This window comes from Carassius auratus, unplaced genomic scaffold (genome assembly GCF_003368295.1).
Source record: "Carassius auratus strain Wakin unplaced genomic scaffold, ASM336829v1 scaf_tig00029197, whole genome shotgun sequence".
Lineage (NCBI taxonomy): Eukaryota > Metazoa > Chordata > Actinopteri > Cypriniformes > Cyprinidae > Carassius > Carassius auratus.
Window position 1 is genome coordinate 32396 of NW_020525749.1, and position 18623 is coordinate 51018.

Sequence of the window (18623 nt, forward strand, 5' to 3'; positions counted from 1 at the left end):
GCTATGTGGTTGCTACAGTGTTCTGGTGGTTGCTAGAGTATTGAGGAGGCTGTTAGGGTGTTGCTGTGTGGTTGCTACAGTGTTCTGGTGGTTGCTAGGGATTTTCTGTTTGTTGTTTAGGTGTTCTGGTGGTTGCTAAAGTGCTTGGGTGGTTACTAGGATGTTGCTATATGGTTGATAACGTTTTTAGGTGGTTGTTAGGGTGTTGCTATGTGGTTGTTAAGGTGTGTTTTGGGTGGTTGCTAAAGTGTTCTGTGGTTGTTATGCTGTTGATATGTAGTTGCTAAAGTGTTCTGATGGTTGCTAGAGTGTTTTGGTGGTTACTAGGGTGTCACTGCGTAGTTGCTACAGTGTTCTGTGGTTGCTAGGGTGTTACTATGTGGTTGATGATGTTTTTGGGTGGTTGCTAGGGTGTTGCTATATGGTTGTTACGGTGTTCTGTAATTGCTAGAATGTTTGGGTGGTTGCTAGGATGTTTGGGTGGTTACTAGGGTGTCACTGTAGTTGCTACAATGTTCTGTGGTTGCTAGGGTGTTACTATGTGGTTGATGGTGTTTTTGGGTGGTTGCTGGGGTGTTGCTATATGGTTGTTAAGGTGTTATGTAATTGCTAGAGTGTTTGGGTGGTTGCTAGGATTTTTGGGTGGTTACTAGGGAGTCACTGTGTAGTTGCTACAGTGTTCTGTGGTTGCTATGTGGTTGGTAACGTTTTTGAGTGGTTGCTAGGGTGTTGCTGTATGGTTGTTAAGGTGTTCTGTAGTTGCTGGAGTGCTTGGGTGGTTTTTAAGGTGTTCTGTGGTTGCTAGGATGTTGATATGTGGTTGCTTGTGTGTTCTGGTAGTTGCTAGAGCAATGCGTGGTTGCTAGGGTGTTGCTAGGTGGTTGCTAAAGTCTAGGCAGGTTCTGAGGATCCAGATCCTTCTAACACAGTCCAACCAGACCAGCCTTAGACTGGTTTTACTGGTTTTCCTGCATGATTTGGAGTCTGGATCTTTGTGCAGAACAATTTTGGGTCGTTTATTGAGCACGCTTAGTAACACAATTCCATTTCTTTCCCATTTCTTCTCAGCTCGCTCTTAGTTTTATAGTAAGTCTGACATTTGCAAGGAAATAGGCTGTTCACTCCGTTGCCAAATTCCCTGTCGGCGTTTGGGAGGCATTTCAATCACCTTCCCTCCCAGGTGCATAAACGACAGCGACAGTCTCAACGTCTCAGGCTTTGTCAGGTTTCAGCGCTGAGACGCCCATGAAATAACCAGACGATGCATCCACAACACCCCATTCCTTTAAATCCTGCTTTGTAATGGAAAATATGACAATTTTGATACGCAGAGCAGTTGTAGCTCCAGTAATCCCATGTTACCAAGTGTCTGACAAAATGCAGACACAATAGCACAAAATACCGATCACATGTGAAAGTAGAAACCCACGGGTGACGAGTTTGTCAGCAGCAAAAATAGAAACCAGAATGAATATATTAGTAGCGTTTGGATCATAAACAGATTCTCTGACAATCCAAACTATATATCAGGATCACTGTGTGATATATTAGTAGTATTTAAAGCAACAGTGCTACACTGTAAAAACTGTTAACCTGCAGTTGTTTAGAATATTTATCCACAAACCATTAAAGCACTGCTGTTTGTTATTTTATATTTATTTAAATCAGATTATAAATATGAACCGATATGAGATATTAGTGTGTAATGGGAGTAGTATTCACTGTTAAACTACTGTACAGATGCTCCCACAATAGACCTTTAAACTCACACATTACAGATTACACTTTAGATGACAACATCATTAAGTTTCACATGTGGCAGACGATCTGAAGCAAACAGTTAAGTGATTAGCTTCCCGTTGGGCAGAAATGTTGAGCGGCAGCAGGGAGCCGCTGCCATATGCAGCGCAACTAAATCAAGAAGATGGATTGGGAGGCATCCGCGGCGGGAAGCTTCGTTAGCTCAGGGCCGCCCGTTAACACGGGATCAGCGCTCACCTGCTGCTTCAGATCAATGTGAGGATCCAGAGAAACACAAATACATTAGTTTTAGACCCTGTGTTGATGAGTTTATGAGAGACTTTCACCCTCCGCTCATCATCAGCATAATTACAGGACACTGCAGTCATTAGCATTCATGGACATGCATTCATGGAAAATTTTCATTTGTTTCCTGCATTTTTTCATTGGAAAAGTGTGTTCTCAGAGGGGAATTTGGATAAATAAATAAAAAAAATGTTTTGCTTTTGGAACTATACTATACTATTTTACTATCTAAAGACCATTTTTGTCCTAGTTAAGAATTTTTATATATATTATTATATCCTTATATTTTCCTTCTGAATTTTTTTAAAAAAATTTTTTACATACAAGCTTTTTTACAGATACGTTGAGATATGTTTGATTAAACTTTCAATGTTTTGTTGTTTTTGAACAAACCAGCCAGAATGCATTAAAAAAAAGTTATAAAGAGCTTGAAAAATAAATGTCACTTAAAAATAAATGACACTAAACTAAATTACAATAAATGTTTATTGCATCTTATTCTACTGATATATTTGCCAGTTTACTTCAATTACATAGTTTTTAACATTTATATTTATTTATTTTTAAGTGACTTTCTTTCTTTCATGAACTATGGGGAATATAACATAATATGACATAGTTTATGTGGGTCTTAAAATGTCTAGAAGTTTCTTTTTAAATTTGTCAGGAGAGGCTTAAATTTATGAAATTATGTTATTAAATGTTACATACCCTGCCAAAAATAATGTCTTCCTTAGTATTGTCTTCCACTACAAATATCTAAACATCCTTAAATCAAGATGCATTTATATGAGATGGAAAATGAAAATATGAAGTCTTGTTTTCTGTGAAATTCAATAGTTATTGTTTAAAACAAGAACAAATATCTGTTAATGGTAAATTAAAACTGGTTTTCCCTGTGAATTGTTAATTGTTCTGAGCTTTCTGAGACGTTTGTTCTTGTTTCAATCATTAACTCATTGTTATTATTTATTTAGAAAATGAGAATTCTACATTTGCACTAGAAAAAAAAAAAAACCCAAAATAAAATAATGTAACATTTTGTTAAAGTTATTTCCATAATCTACTGGTTTGGAGCAGTGCATTTCTAGCCTAAAGCATCCTTTTTTAAAAATGTAAAATATCTTGAATTAAAAAGTAGTGCGGAAAAGCTTTATTTTCAAGCTTTAGAAGACATTTCCACTTAGAGGCCACGTTGAAATATTGTGTTCCATTCAATTTACTCTTTAAATGTTCTTTACTTGGTTGCTTTGCAGAAACCCTGTAGACCAAACTGGCATTATATTTGACATTCTGAAATGATGGCTACGCCCCTGCTAGCATCATTGAGCGGCGGGACTCTGTTGTTTGCGGTGCTTTGTCTTGCCGCTGCGGTCTTTAACCCGAGTGTGTTGCTAGAGTCGTTAGCGTTTAGCGAGTGCGAATGTATCTGAACCCACTGGATATGAGGAAACGAGCTGGCTCTGTAATTGCTGTGCTACTGTCATCTTCCAGGGCTTTCTGTAGAGACTCTAATTTGTTTTTAAGTGCAGTGTGAGAATGTCAGCCTCAAGACAAATCTTTGCTGATACGAGCGTCTGAAATGTATGCCAATTTAGATGATGACAAGGCGCAGTAAATCCGAAAGCCGTTGTTTACACGGCGTCACACCAGAGATTTAGTCTCCCGATCTCTGCACTTTGAAGTGTTATTACCTCAGAAATCCCATTGTAGTAAATCAGATCAGAATAATTGGGAAAATAAATTTGCATAGAGTTGGAGTTTGAAGGAACAGGCATATCCCTTATTAGCATACAGGCAGATTCTGTTTGGATATGCTATAGAGAAAAAATACAATGTGCTTTTGTGCCTTTAAAGTATTCTTGTCCATTTCATTATTGAATACTAAAAATATATCATAATATATTTTACATTCACACACATGATGTATATATATATTACCCAAGAGTCAGTGTCTGTGGAGGGATTTTGCAGTGATTCTTTCTGCTTTTAAATAGATACACCAGTAGGTGGCGCCAAGTGACTCTTTTTATAAATGAGTCATTTGAATCATTTATTCAAATCAATTTCACTGAAGACACTGATTCATTTGGAATCAAGTTAATGAGCCATTGAATCATTTATTTAATTGATTCATCCAAAAGCGTAATGTTCATTCAGGAACGAAACGGGCGACTGAGTGATTGAATCCTTTGTTCAACTGATTTGTTCAAATGCATCAATTAATTGAATCATTAGATTGTTTTTTCAACTGATTCATTGTGAGTTGTTTTTGTTGTTATTGAACTGTTTAAAGCACTGGAAACCAAGCTGTTGGTCTGAATATCAGTTGGTCGTTGTGTTTATTACATGCGCCCCCGTTCCTCACGATTGCCGAGTCCTAATTGTCGGGCATTTCTTAAGACCGCTTAATCGTGATTTCTAACGTTAATTAACAGAAATAAAATTCTGTAATGTATTTAAATATGTAACGTTTCGCCCCTCCAAATATAAATTGAAATCATTGGAAATATCACTGTTTATAGCCATTATACAATGAACTTGCTATGCTTCAATCAAGCGCGGATTTCTTTAGCTTAGAATCTCATTTAAGTGCTGTTGATTGGTCCTTGCGTTCATGTGTTTTGGCTATCATTCTCAACTCTGCAGAAGTTCGTTGTTAACAGAAACCTTTAAATTTAAAGGGAGTAATAAACTGAGAAACCAAAATCCCTTGATCTTTTGACATGAAAGAGGTCATTGTACTATAAAAAGATTTTCAGAACTGAAAACTTTCTTGTTAGTCTATAATCATATTACATTGAAGGCTTGTATTCTACTCTAGGATGTAATAGTGTCTAAACACGCCTCCGGGCAAGATCAACACCTGACTCTACATCACTGCCTGTTAAACCCCGCCCACCGATTCTACATCACTGCCTGTTAAGTCCTGCCCACCAATTCAACATCACTGCCTGTTTAGCTCCACCCACCAGTTATACATCACTGCCTGTTAAACTCCGCCCACCGATTCTAAATCACTGCCTGTTAAACCCCGCCCACCGATTCGACATCACTACCTGCTAAACCCCGCCCACCGATTCTACCTCACAACCTGTTAAACCCCGCCCATCAGTTCTACATCACTACCTGTTAAACTCCACCCACCGATTGTACATCACTGCCTGTTAAACCCCGCCCACCGATTCTACATCACTGCCTGTTAAACCCCGCCCACCGATTCTACATCACTGCCTGTTAAACCCCGCCCACCGATTCTACATCACTGCCTGTTAAACCCCGCCCACCGATTCTACATCACTGCCTGCTAAACCCCGCCCACCGATTCTACATCACTGCCTGCTAAACCCCGCCCACCGATTCTACATCACTGCCTGTTAAACCCCGCCCACCGATTCTGTTAAACCCCGCCCACCGATTCTACATCACTGCCTGTTAAACCCCGCCCACCGATTCTACATCACTACCTGTTAAGTCCTGCCCACCAATTCAACATCACTGCCTGTTTAGCTCCACCCACCAGTTCTCCATCACTGCCTGTTAAACCCCGCCCACCGATTCTACATCACTGCCTGTTAAACCCCGCCCACCGATTCTACATCACTGCCTGTTAAACCCCGCCCACCGATTCTACATCACTACCTGTTAAGTCCTGCCCACCAATTCAACATCACTGCCTGTTTAGCTCCACCCACCAGTTCTACATCACTGCCTGTTAAACCCCGCCCCACCGATTCTACATCACTGCTTGTTAAACCCCGCCCACTGATTCTACATCACTACCTGTTAAACCCCGCCCATCAGTTCTACATCACTGCCTGTTAAACCCCGCCCACTGATTCTACATCACTATCTGTTAAACCCCGCCTATCAGTTCTACATCACTGCCTGTTAAACCCCGCCCACCGATTCTACATCACTGCTTGTTAAGCCCCGCCCACCGATTCTACATCACTAGCTTTTAGCCCCGTCCAACGATTCTACGATACTACATTACATTACATTATTATTATTTTATTATTGTATATAATTTAATAGTTGCAGTTTGTATTAATTTAATATAACAATGTTTTGATGTAATAAAAAATAATAATGCAGATTTGGCTGTGCTTATATATATATATGTGTTGTGTTGGTAAGTGATCATTAAGGCCCAGAGTGTGTTGGTGTAGTTATATTCCTGGAGCAGAGCTGCGGTCGGCTCTGAACAGCTCAGCATCCGTGAGCTGATGTAACGCCACACTTACAGTAACAATCAAGCACTTCCTGTTGCATCAGCATCATCAGGTGGAATATAGCACACTTTTCAGCAGTTTTGTTCCCATTAAAAAATAAAAATAAATAAAAGGGTTACACCGGTTGTTAAGTTTAATTTAAGTGCATCCAAAAGCACACTTCAATTGTTGCTTCTCCAGGTGTGCAGATCATCATAAAAAAATGGTGTAGATTTACTCTGAAACTCAGAAACTGCTAGTAACTTTCACAAATAATCCCAAAGAAAATGCAAATAACAGACTGAACTAAACATTACATTTTGAAGCAGATAAACTAAAATTGTATTTTCATGAACTACAATTATCGTTGTATTATTGTATTTCATAGTTTATTTCATTAATTTTTTTTTACATTATAGACGTTTTTAGAAAAGATGACCAATTTAAAAAATTAAATTTTTAGATAATTTAAGAGTTAATAAATTTGTATATAATGACAATTTTATTTAATATATAAAAATTATAATATATATTGTATAAAATATATTATATAATTTAAAAGTTATCTTTATCTAATAATTGCATTTAATATTTAGTATATGAAATATTAAATGTTTAATTAAAATAAAAAATATATAGTATTTCTGGTAAAACATGCTTCAATAATCTTTCATTTACCAAAGGAAAAAAAAAATCCAAAAGGAATAAAAACCAGCTTTATCACACAAAAAAAATAAAATAAAATAAAAATACTACTACTTTTAAAACAATAATAGCTCCAGAACTTGACTTCAATGTAAGAACTTCAGAATAATTGCTGCAGAAAGGACGGATGAGATACACATGTGCATTACTCAAAAACCTCTCTAATGGCGAGCATCCATCTTTTTTCCATTTGTAAAAGTTCATATTGCGCTGACCTTCAGCAGATGAACGGATGAAGCAGAGAAATGGCTTCACTTTCATTTATTTATGTTTAATGTGTGGCTCAGGTCCGTCCAGGCACCGCCGCTCTGTTCTAAAGCACTTAAAGCCGAGCCGGATCCATCGAGTCGCTGCGCTGGTTTCCATTAAAGATACGATGGGCCCCGACAGACCCCTGAGACCCGAGAGGAAGCACAGATCGGTCCCCGACACACACACACTGCTCTCAGCGTTCACAGATGGACGCATTAAAGCTCATATCAGAAGAGTTTTATCAGCGCCCGCTCGTCCAGGTGCATTGATCACGGCTCCTGTAGCTTGTGCCAGGGCCAGAGCTTTGCCAGAATCTACGTTTTAGAGCAATATTTCTATAATGTAAGTATGAGAGTGTTTTCAGTGTTACCCGAGCAGTTTTAACCCACATACACACTGATATTGCATCAGCGTCCCCTGACTGAATGTCATCATCACCAAAGCCGCTCTTAATGAAAGCTGAGGAGAGCGAGACGAGTGTTTGAGCCTGTGTCTGTCCCGAAGCCCGAGGCCATCAGTCGGTTCGGTTCGGCGTGACAGACGCTCTCAGGAGTGTCTCTGAGCGCTGCTGCTGTCTGCGGTTTAATACGATCAAAATGACCCGCTGAAGTCACGCCAGAAACACAGTTCTGGTGTCTAACCTGCTCTCGGTGCTTTCACCTGATTTGATGAAGAGGGATAAACCAGGGCTTAAACTGAATAAAAACCTAAATAAAACTGAAATTGCGTTAGGGCTCAGTGTGACTGTGATTTAATGGAGTAAGTGCATGCAATGCATGATTTAGAATGAAGCGTGACTCTGTGTGCTTTTATGGGATTTAACATTTGAAACAATTAGGAAATTACAACAGGCATAATTTTTATTTGTAATATTTGTAGTAGTATTATAATTGATGAAATTACAATAGCAAATTCTTATTTTGTTTAATAATTTTATTTTGTAATAATAAAAATAATGAAAGTTGTTAGTTATGTTGATGTGAATGCACAAAAGTTTCGGCTAAATTGTGCTGCTGTATTTATTTATTTATTTAACTTTGTTTTGGTAAAATGTTTGTCTTTTTAATTTATAATGAAATATAACAATGGAATTACAATAGTAATATTTCTTGTTTACTATTTTTATTTAGTAATAGTATTATTGTTAATAATATTAATAAATTAATTTGTTATAATTTGAATTCAATAATAAGATTATAATTAATTTTGTGAAGATTTATTAAATTGTGCAGCTGGATTTATTTATTTTATTATTATTTTCTGTAAAGTGAAATTATTATCATTGTTATAAAAAAAATTTCTAATGATAATAATAATTTTTATTATTAGATTTTTTTTTTCTTTCAATAGTAATATTTTTTTGTGTATTATTTGTATTGATTGTTATTAATACAAATATTTAGTAACAACTTTTTTTTTTTTTTTTTTTTTTTACAGTTTGCTGTAAAATTCAATGATTGGTCCTCCTAAATGCTCTTTTATTTTATAGTGAAATATTACAATAGTAATGTTTCATATTTTGTTTAATGTTTTTATTGGCAATTATAATACCAGTAATTAGTTAGATAGATTTACACTCACAATGCAATTTTAGCTAAATTGTGCTGTTTTTTTACAGGAAAATTCCAGTGTGATATTTTTTTTTTTTGTATTTTTTTTTTACCTCTAAATCATGTGTGCTTGATTTCTACACCGATGCATCCAGTTTCTCCACACACAGACAGTAACTGTCTACTTGGTGAAGTGACGCAGACTTTAAAGAGCGACTGAGACTTGGGTCTGAAATGTGCTTTGTGTGTGTTCTGCTGAAGGAAACTGGCGAAGAAGCGTAAGGAGACGCTGAGCAGCACGAGGCAGGAGATGACGGTGATGGTGAACTCCATGGACAAGAGCTACGCTGAGCAGGGCACCAGCTGCGACGAGGCCATTTCATTCATGGACACACACAACCTGAACGGACGCTGTGAGTCTCTGAGCATCACACCACAGTGAACACTGTCTTCTGTACCGAGCAAACTCCACACATGTCAATACAAGTATCCTAAAGGGATTTAATGCATCTTATCTGTGACCCTAGCAATACACAACAATACATTGTATGGGTCAAAATTATACATTTCTCTTTTATGTCAAAAATCATTAGGATATTAAGTAAAGTTCATGTTCATGAAGATATTTTATACGATTCCTACCGTAAATATATCAAAACTTAAATTTTGATTAGTAATATGCATTGCTAAAAACGTCATTTGAACAACTTTAAAGATGATTTTTCTCAATATTTAGATTATTTTGCTCCCTCAGATTCCAGATTTTCAAATAGTTGTATCTCAGACAAATATTGTCCTATTTATTTATTTTTTAAATGTAATAATTGCATTGTAATGCTTCAGTTAAATTGTACTAACAAAAGAGGATGTCTAATCAATTAAATTTATGAAACTTTAACCAATTCTAAATTAATTCAATAATTGTAGCTCATGATACATTTACATTTTTCGGAAATTTTGTTTTCTGTTTTAAAATTTTAAGTTTTAATTACATTTAATTCATAAAACCTTAACCATTTAACCACAATAATAGTGTCCTATGAATTTTTTTTTATGTATTTATTTATGACTGATATTTGGATTCCATTTTAATGGTTTAATTGAATTTTTGTAATCTAATCAATTAATTTCATAAGACTATAACAATAAAACAAATTTATTACAATTTTAATATTTACAAAAACTTGATTTTTTTTATTAAATTTTATCTATAAAAATCTATAAAGTGTTCATCCCTACTCCCAAATTTTGCAGAATTAAATCAAAAGTTAATTCCGTCCATATTTTCCACATCACCGGATTCATAAGGTGGTTATTATGATTGATTGAGACATGATTTACAGAGAGTCCCTCGGCCGTCCTGCTCACAGTGAAAGTGAAATACAGAGTACAACGACATCTTCTTTGGTCACGTGACAGTGTAGTTTAATATTGCATCCCTCAGCTTCTGTGACAGACGTGTGGCTCTGTGTGAAGTGGCCACAAACAGGGATGAATAAATAAAGATGGGCTCTTAACGTGACCTTCTCCTGCTGTCTGTGATTGACTGACACTTTAGCATTCTCATACTGACAGAACCAGCCTGTGGTCTGTAGTAAAACACGGCTGCTTTCTCCTCTTCATGAGTATGTTGAAATACTAAAAAACCTAAAAGAATGTTACAACTCAATAAATAAAATCTATATAGATACATTGAAATAAAAAAACACTACAAAATTACTAAAACTTTGACTAAAATGTAAAAATAAAAAAAATAAATGTTAAAAAATCCCAAAATCCCAGAATAGTCAGAAACTACAATAACCAATGCTCAATAATCTAAAACTAAACACTATATAGACAGTAATAGTATTTAAAAAAATAAAAATCTAAAGAAAGGTATTAACAAACTTAAATAGTATATTAGCAGTATACTAAAATAAGTCAAATGAAATAATCTAAAACTGAAAACTAAAACTTTAAAACTATATAGATTTTTTTAAAGGACAAAAATGCACAGTAAAAATATTTAAATAACATATTATGAGAAAATCTGAATCAAAATAATAACAAAAGCTTTAAACATATATCAGTACTATACTAGAACAACAAACCAAACTAAAACTAAAATGTAAAAGCTTTTTAGACATTAAAAAAACTACTAAACAAAAGACTAAATTACTAAAACTTTGACTAAAATTTTAATGAAAAAAAAAAATAAAAGTAGAAAGTAAATAAAATCTACTTCAAAATATTTACTAATTTTATAAGTGTATCAGTAGTCAGAAACTGAAATAACCAGAACAAAATAATCTTTGACATTAAAAAAATATTATACCAAAAAATATAAAAATAAAATGGTTAAAAGTAAAAAGGTTTTAACAAACTTTATAGTATATTAACAGTATACTAAAGTAAATAAAGCTGAATAATCTAAAACTGAAAACTAAAACGTCATAAAAACTATATATATATATGTATACATTTTTTAAGACAAGTCACAGTAAAATTTCAAAACAAATTACTAAAATTAAAAGAACATTTAAAGACAAAATCTAAATCAAAATTTTAACAAAACTAACAAATAAAACTGAAAACTAAAGCTTTAAAGCTACAGTAATTAGAAATTAAAACATACATAATGACAAAAGATACAACAGAATTTCTAAAACTAACTAAATTAACATGAAAACAGAAAATTCACAAAAAATGTTATAGTATATCAATAGTATACAAAAAAAACGCAAATTAAATAAAACGGTCTAAAAATCTAAAACTGAAAGGTAATAAAAAAAACTATATAGACAATAAAAATATTATATATATAATTCAAAATATAAACAAACATAAACACCCATGCTGTTTATAAGACAGTTTTTAAGATTAACAACATCAAAATACAAATAAAACTCATTAAATAATTGTATAGTGACATACAGAATATACAGAAATGTAAGTCACTGAAATGTTTGTCAGTGTTTTAAGAGTTCAGATGTATTCATCACATCCTGCTTGCTTTTTTCTTCTGAAAGCTGTCTCCTCGCCGTCGTCGTTCACCGTGAAGACTAACACACTGAGCACCGCTGTGCCAAACTCCTACTATCCAGGTAAAGCTCAGCGTTCCTCTGTTCTGCTGTGCTTTTGTCACGTCTGTTTCTGTGCTTTGCTCAGCTGAGCTTTAGAGACCACATGAAATCACACTGAGACTCCCTTCAACTCACATCTATAACTTTGAGCTCATCTGTATCCACTAAAGAGTACAGAAATACACTTTCAGAAGATAATATCCTTCAAAAGTTTGGGGTCAGTAAGATTTGATTTTTTGTTTTTAGGAAACTTTTACAAAAACATCAGTTTTATTTCTTGCAATAAAATAAACTGAATTAAAATATGCTAAATTAAAAATTTTAAAGCTTATTTTATTCCAAATATCATAAAAAAACGTAAAATTACTAAACATAAAATAAACTCAACTGAATAAATATATATAAAAAATGATTTTATATATCCTAAAAAAAAGTAACTTGAAATTTAATAAACTTCAACTAAAATATGCCAAACAAACTCAAATGAAAATGAAAACTTTAGTATTTGTTTCATTTAACTTGATGTACTAAAAAATGTAATACTAAATTAACAACAAAATTACTATAACTAAAATTAAAATAAACAAATATAATTTTGATTATTAAATATTATTTAAAACTATAATAATATCTATTATATTATATATTCAATTTATAAAAAGTGATTGTAGGGACATTTATAATATTTCAAAAGATTTCTATTTCAAATAAATTCTGTCTTCAGAACCTGAAAAATAAAATGTATCACAATTTCCTCGAAAATGTTAAACAGCACAACTGTGTTCAACATTGATAATAATCAGAAATGTTTCTTGAGCAGTAAATCATCATATTATTCTGACTTCTGAAGATCATGTGACAGTGAAGACTGGAGGAATGATGCTGAAAATACAGCGGAGCATCACAGAAATACATTACACTTTAACACAGATTCACACAGAACACAGATGATTTACATTAGAATAATATTTCACAATTTTTGACAGCATTTTTGATTAAATAAATGCACGTAAAAAAAATTACTGACTCCAAACTTTGTTCTTTAGGCAAGGTTGCTAACCATTTCATGGGGTCTATGCATAACTAGTTATGTCTGTATAGCCACCTGTTTAACCTTCCTGACTAATGCAGTACTGACTTGATCTGGATCAGTGTGGACTGAACCGCTTTTCTCTTCTCTGTAAACCTCTGCACGTCTCTCGGCCGTGAGCAGATCCCTTCGTGCCGACCGCAATCTTAGGTGAGAAAACCTCTGCTTCTGTTTCCACACATGACGGCGTCCTGAGATCAGCTTGTTTGTGTTGACGAGAGACAGACAGGAAGTAGATCTGACGCTTCCTCACATTCATACCTGCCTGCTTTTCTCTTCTGTGTGAGACTTGAGGGTTTATTCCTCCCCGAGCCGAGGCTTCACCCCATCCCATCCGCATTCGGTGTCGTGCGTGTGACGTCACGTATGTCTATGACCTCTCATGTGCATGGACAGATAATGTGGACCGGATGAGGGGGGAGTGACAGTGTGGCACGAACGAATAAAGCGACCCATCTTCATTTCCATCAGTGTCTTCAGACGCACTCTTTAAGCTCACGATAGCATTTAAAACACACTTTGTCTTTAGAAAATCAATTGTGCACATGCCAGTTTTTAGAGCAGTACCCATTTTATTGCTAAACTATAAACTAAATACAGCTCCAAAACACTACACTGAATTATGTCTTGGGTTCAATAAGTATTTTCCCCATTCATTAATTTGAAAGACAATAAAAATATAATTCTGAAAATGTACATTAAATATATTAAATTTACTCAAAATATATATTTTATTGCAGTTATCAGAAAAAATCCTCAGTGTTATTTAAAGTAAAATAATCTTCTACTGAAGTATACTAAAATAAAAATAAAAATTATTTTAGCTAGTCGCGACACATCTCTGATTAATTTTACTTGAAAACTGAAATGCAAGTGGATAATAAAGCAAATAAAAATTACAAAAACACACAACACAAATACTAAAACGTTAACTAAAATTACTATGAAAACAGAAAATATTTTTATTCATCAGTGAGGCATTAATTTTATCAAAAGTGGCATTTCTAATGTTACAAAACGTTTCTCTTCGAATAAATGCTGTTCTTTTGAACTTCCATTCATCCGTAAATCCTGAAAAATAAAATGCATCACAGTTTTTGCTAAAATATTATGCAGCACAACTGTTTCAAACATTTAGTGATAAATAGTTGTTAAAATGTACAAAATGTAATATTTTATTGAGATCTGTGTGAGAAGAGGTTGAAATAATGTTGCAATATCAATGTTGATTTGATTGGCAAAACTAATATCTTCTACATCCATGATATTTGATTTGCTTGTAAATAATGAATGGTGGAAAAAAAGTTTAGTGTTGGATGCTCAAAAAAATTGAGCACAAGTCTTAATCAATATTTATGTTTCAAGAAGTTTTGTACAAAAAGTAAAATGTTGAAACAACGTTTCTGTATCAACACTTATTTGATTCGTAAAAATGAAACAAAATAACAAGTTGTTGTTTCAACGTAAAAAAGGGATAAACGTTTGTAAAAAGGTAAAATAAGTCAACACTGAAATTAAACTGAAACATAAATAAAAAAACTCAACCTTGATCCATGAATTTGATCTACCTGTGAATAACCTAAAGTTTGAAATGTGATTGAAATAATTTTAATTGATAATGTCAACGCTTACAACGTTCTGAAAAGTTTAACAAAATACTTAGAAATCAACAATAAAATTAATAATGTAAGATGTTGTTTTAACACAGAAAATTTGTTTAGATTTAAATGGTTGTGAAAAAACTCAACATTGAAACTTTAACAAGATCTGTAGGAAATCAACGTTGATCAATGACATTGAATAAATAATGAGTTGAAATAACGTAAGTGTTTCAATGTTGCCAAAACATTCAAATTTTATCCAGATCTGTAAGAAAAGTAAGACGTGGAAACAATGTTGCGAGGTCATTGTTGATTTGATCGGCAAAATTCAACACTGAATCAATCATTGATTCAATCGATGTGGTTGAAATAAGGTCAGTCGTTATATCAGTGTTGAAAAAGATTACCATATAATGCAAATAATTTTAATGTTCAGTAAGATCAGTGTCATTTCGATTTGCAACATTGATACGAAATTCAACACTGATTCAATTCACCCATGAACAAGCGTTGAAATAATGCATATTGTTGTTTCAACATTGAAAAACAATTATGTTTAATGTAAAAGCATTACCAAAGTACTTAAAATTCTGAATTAAAATATTAACAAGATCTATATATGTATATAGAAGTAAAACAGCATTGCTAGGAAATGGTTGATTTGATTTGCGAAAACAAAACAAAATTCAACACTGAATTAGCCTTGATCCATGACATTGAATAAGCATTGAGCTGTGTTTAAACTTCAACATTGAAATTTTAACAAGATCTGTAGAAAAAGTAAGACGTGGAAACAATGTTGTGAGGTCATTGTTGATTTGATCGGCAAAATTTAAACAAAGTTTAACACTGAATCAAAATTGAAATGGTGTTAAAATAAAGTCAGTTGTTATAACAAAGTGTAAAAACATTGGCATTTAACGCAAAAATGTTCAGTTAGATCAGTATCAATGCGATTTGCAACATTGATACAAAATTCACCACTGATTCAATTCACCCATGAACAAGCGTTGAAATAATTGAAAAACAATTGTTTAATGCAAAAACATTACCAAAGGAAACAACGAGTAAACATTGAACTGTGATCAAAACTTCAACATTGAAATTTTAACAAGATCTTCGGAAAAGTGCAACATTGAAACAACGTTGCAAGATCAATGTCATTACGATCTGCAAAACACTTGATCCATGATAATCTCTGACTCACGTAACCTCCCAGCTCTGTTTAGAAAGGTTTATCTCTTAGCGTTGGAGGGTCTGAATGGGGTTTGTACTCGGAGAACCCGAGCGTCGAGCAGGTTCAGATTCGGCCTCGTCTCATTCCTTCATTTCGACACCTCAGACGGTTCAGAGGAAGTCAGTCAGAACCTCAGATACTCTCTGGACTTCATGTGTAGCTGCTCTTGCTTCAACTATCTTGTTGCTTACACCCTTTTTCCTCTCTCTTCCTGTTTTCTTTCTTCACGTTTAACCTATGTATCCTCTAAAAAAGTGCCCATTAATGGTAAGTTGCCAATCGGCCCTGTGTTTTTTTGGGGGTGACTGTCAGTGGGATCCGCTCCCCCCTCTCCCCTCAAACCGTGTCGCCTCTCTCGCATGGCCTTGTGTCGCATTTCGCCTCCCATTAGCTAGCATGGCGTCACCCGTGACCGCCCTCTTCATACATACAGTACACCAGTGGCCAAAATCATCACAACACTAGTATTTCCACCAGCTAAAAAGGGTTTAAAACCATTTTAGCTGGTGGAAATACTACCGTTCTAATCATTTTGCCCAATGGTGACACCCTTCACTCACCTGCATCCTCAAATGTGCTTTCTTTTGGTATTGGTTCCCAACCCTGTCGTGAAGGTGCCACATCCAGACATCACCATTTCACCATTCGTGCGACCTCATTTTGACATCGGATAGCCAGTTTCTTTAGCTAGAACAGACGGCTTGGTTTTGTTGGTTCTGTTTATGCACATGTTTGGACTCGACTCACCTGTTGTTCTGTGCTCATCTCTTCATGTAGTCGTCAACCTACTGCTCATCCAGTCCTTCGCCGTTTGCGTTTGCTGAGCGTTTCTCCCTTGCGTTTTTCCCGTCAGATGAAAACCACACCATGAACAGCGAGACCAGCAGCTTGGTTCAGTCGCACACTCACTCCTTCAAGAAGCGCGAGGCGGTGGACGTCCCATATCAGACGGGACAGCTTCATCCGGCCATCCGTGTGGCCGATCTCCTCCAGCACATCACGCAGATGAAGTGTGCCGAGGGTTACGGCTTCAAAGAGGAATACGAGGTGCGTCCTTTTGCTTATTTCTGACCCTGGAGTACAAAAACAGTCATACGGCTAAATAAATCATCTTTTCATTGATGTGTTTTTTGTTCGGAGAAGACAATATTTGTTTGAGATGCAACTATTTGAAAAATTGGAATCTGATAATGCAAATAATTTTAATATCAAGAAAATCATCTTTTAAAGTTGTTCGAATTAATTCTTAGCAATGCATATTACTAATCAATAATTACATTTTGATATACTTACAGTAGAAAATTTACAAAATATTACTTAATATCCTAATGATTTTTGTCATAGAAGAGAAATGTATAATTGTGACTATTTCTACAAATATACCTCAGAGACTTAAGACTGTTTTTGTGCTGCATGGTCACAATTTGTCTTTAGTTTACTCTCAGTATCATTTGTTTCGTCACATGTTTCTATGTCACTGCATGCATATTATTTTTTAAGGGTGGTAATTGAATATAATCACCACACTCATCCCAATGTCATTCCAAAGTTCACGAAAGGAAATGTTAGACACGTTTTTTCAGAGACGTTTTGTTCAACATCTCTTTTTGAAAGTCATATAGGTTTGAAATGACAACTTATTCATTTTTCGCTCAACTGTTTTATTGATATTCCCTGTTTTTGTCTTGTTTTTCAGTGCAATTATGTGAACTTGTTTTTTAATCGAAACATTAACTAAGTATCAAAGTGACTTAAAGAGTTAAAGCTTCAAACAAGAAACAAATTGTATCAAGGGGAACAGAGAAATAAACTTTAAAGGGAATACGTTATTATTATTATTTATTGGACCCCTTTAGCCGATATTTTTCTTGATTTAAGCATGGACTTGAATCATTTTTTGTTGAAATGCAAAATAACTTATATTAAGTTATAAAAGTTATAAAATGTTTGTCTTATAAGTTTATGCTTAAAAAGAATTATTCATATGGAAAACAAAATTTATTTTATTATTCCATTGACAGATTTTTATTCTTGTTTTAATTGTAAACTTGTTTAATTTTAATTGTTCATATCTTAAATAATTTTGCATATAAAGTAAATGTATCTTAATTTAAATATATTTAAATAACGTTTTTGTCTTATTTTTATCTTTGAAATAAAATATTTTATTATTATTATTTTTATTTTTTTAATTAAGTGAATTTGTTCTTAAAACCAGAAAAATATCTGGCAAAGCTATCAGAAAAATAAACTTGATTTAAGGGAAAATTATTGATTTTCTTAACCCACTGACTTATTTTTTATTTTATTTTTTATTCATTTTTGTTTTATTTTATTTTGTATTAAGCATAAACTAATTTAATTTTAATGCATTTTTTTAATTAATATTTTAAGACTTAATATCTAATATCTAAATAATTTTGCTTCACAAGTAGAAGCATCTTGATTGAAGTATTTTCAGATAACATTTTTGTCTCGTCTTTCCAGTAAAAATTTCTAAACCAAGATACATTTACTTGTTTTCTATAAATTAAGTTAGTTTATGCTTAAAACAAGAGGAAAAAAATATCATTTTCTGACCCCATTAGCATATTTCTTTCTTATTTTAGAAATAAACTAAACAACACTTAATTTCTTAAATCATTTTGCATAAGTAAATGTGTCTTGATTTAAGAACACTTAAGTATTTGCCTTGTTTTTCAGTACAAACATCTAAATATACTTAAATCAAGATACATTTACTTGAGATGCAAATTATTATTAGAATGATTAAATACGGTCTCATTTTCTGAAAATAAATTTGTGAAGCGAGATGTTGCTTAATACAGTAAAAATTGATACATTCATGTTTTAATTACCCCAT

General features: G+C 33.8%; 1 protein-coding gene across 1 annotated transcript in view; it reads left to right on the top strand.

Annotated features, from left to right (window-relative positions):
• LOC113079779 (receptor-type tyrosine-protein phosphatase mu-like) overlaps positions 1–16846 on the top strand; it is a 48937-nt gene extending 32091 nt beyond the window's left edge. Inside the window, exons 8-12 of the mRNA XM_026251987.1 lie at positions 9029–9180; positions 11779–11853; positions 13046–13072; positions 16016–16027; positions 16614–16846. Of these exons, the coding sequence (XP_026107772.1) occupies positions 9029–9180; positions 11779–11853; positions 13046–13072; positions 16016–16027; positions 16614–16831 (484 nt within the window). The 3' untranslated portion in view covers positions 16832–16846. The remainder of the gene's footprint in view (positions 1–9028; positions 9181–11778; positions 11854–13045; positions 13073–16015; positions 16028–16613) is intronic.
• The last annotated feature ends 1777 nt before the right edge of the window (positions 16847–18623 follow it).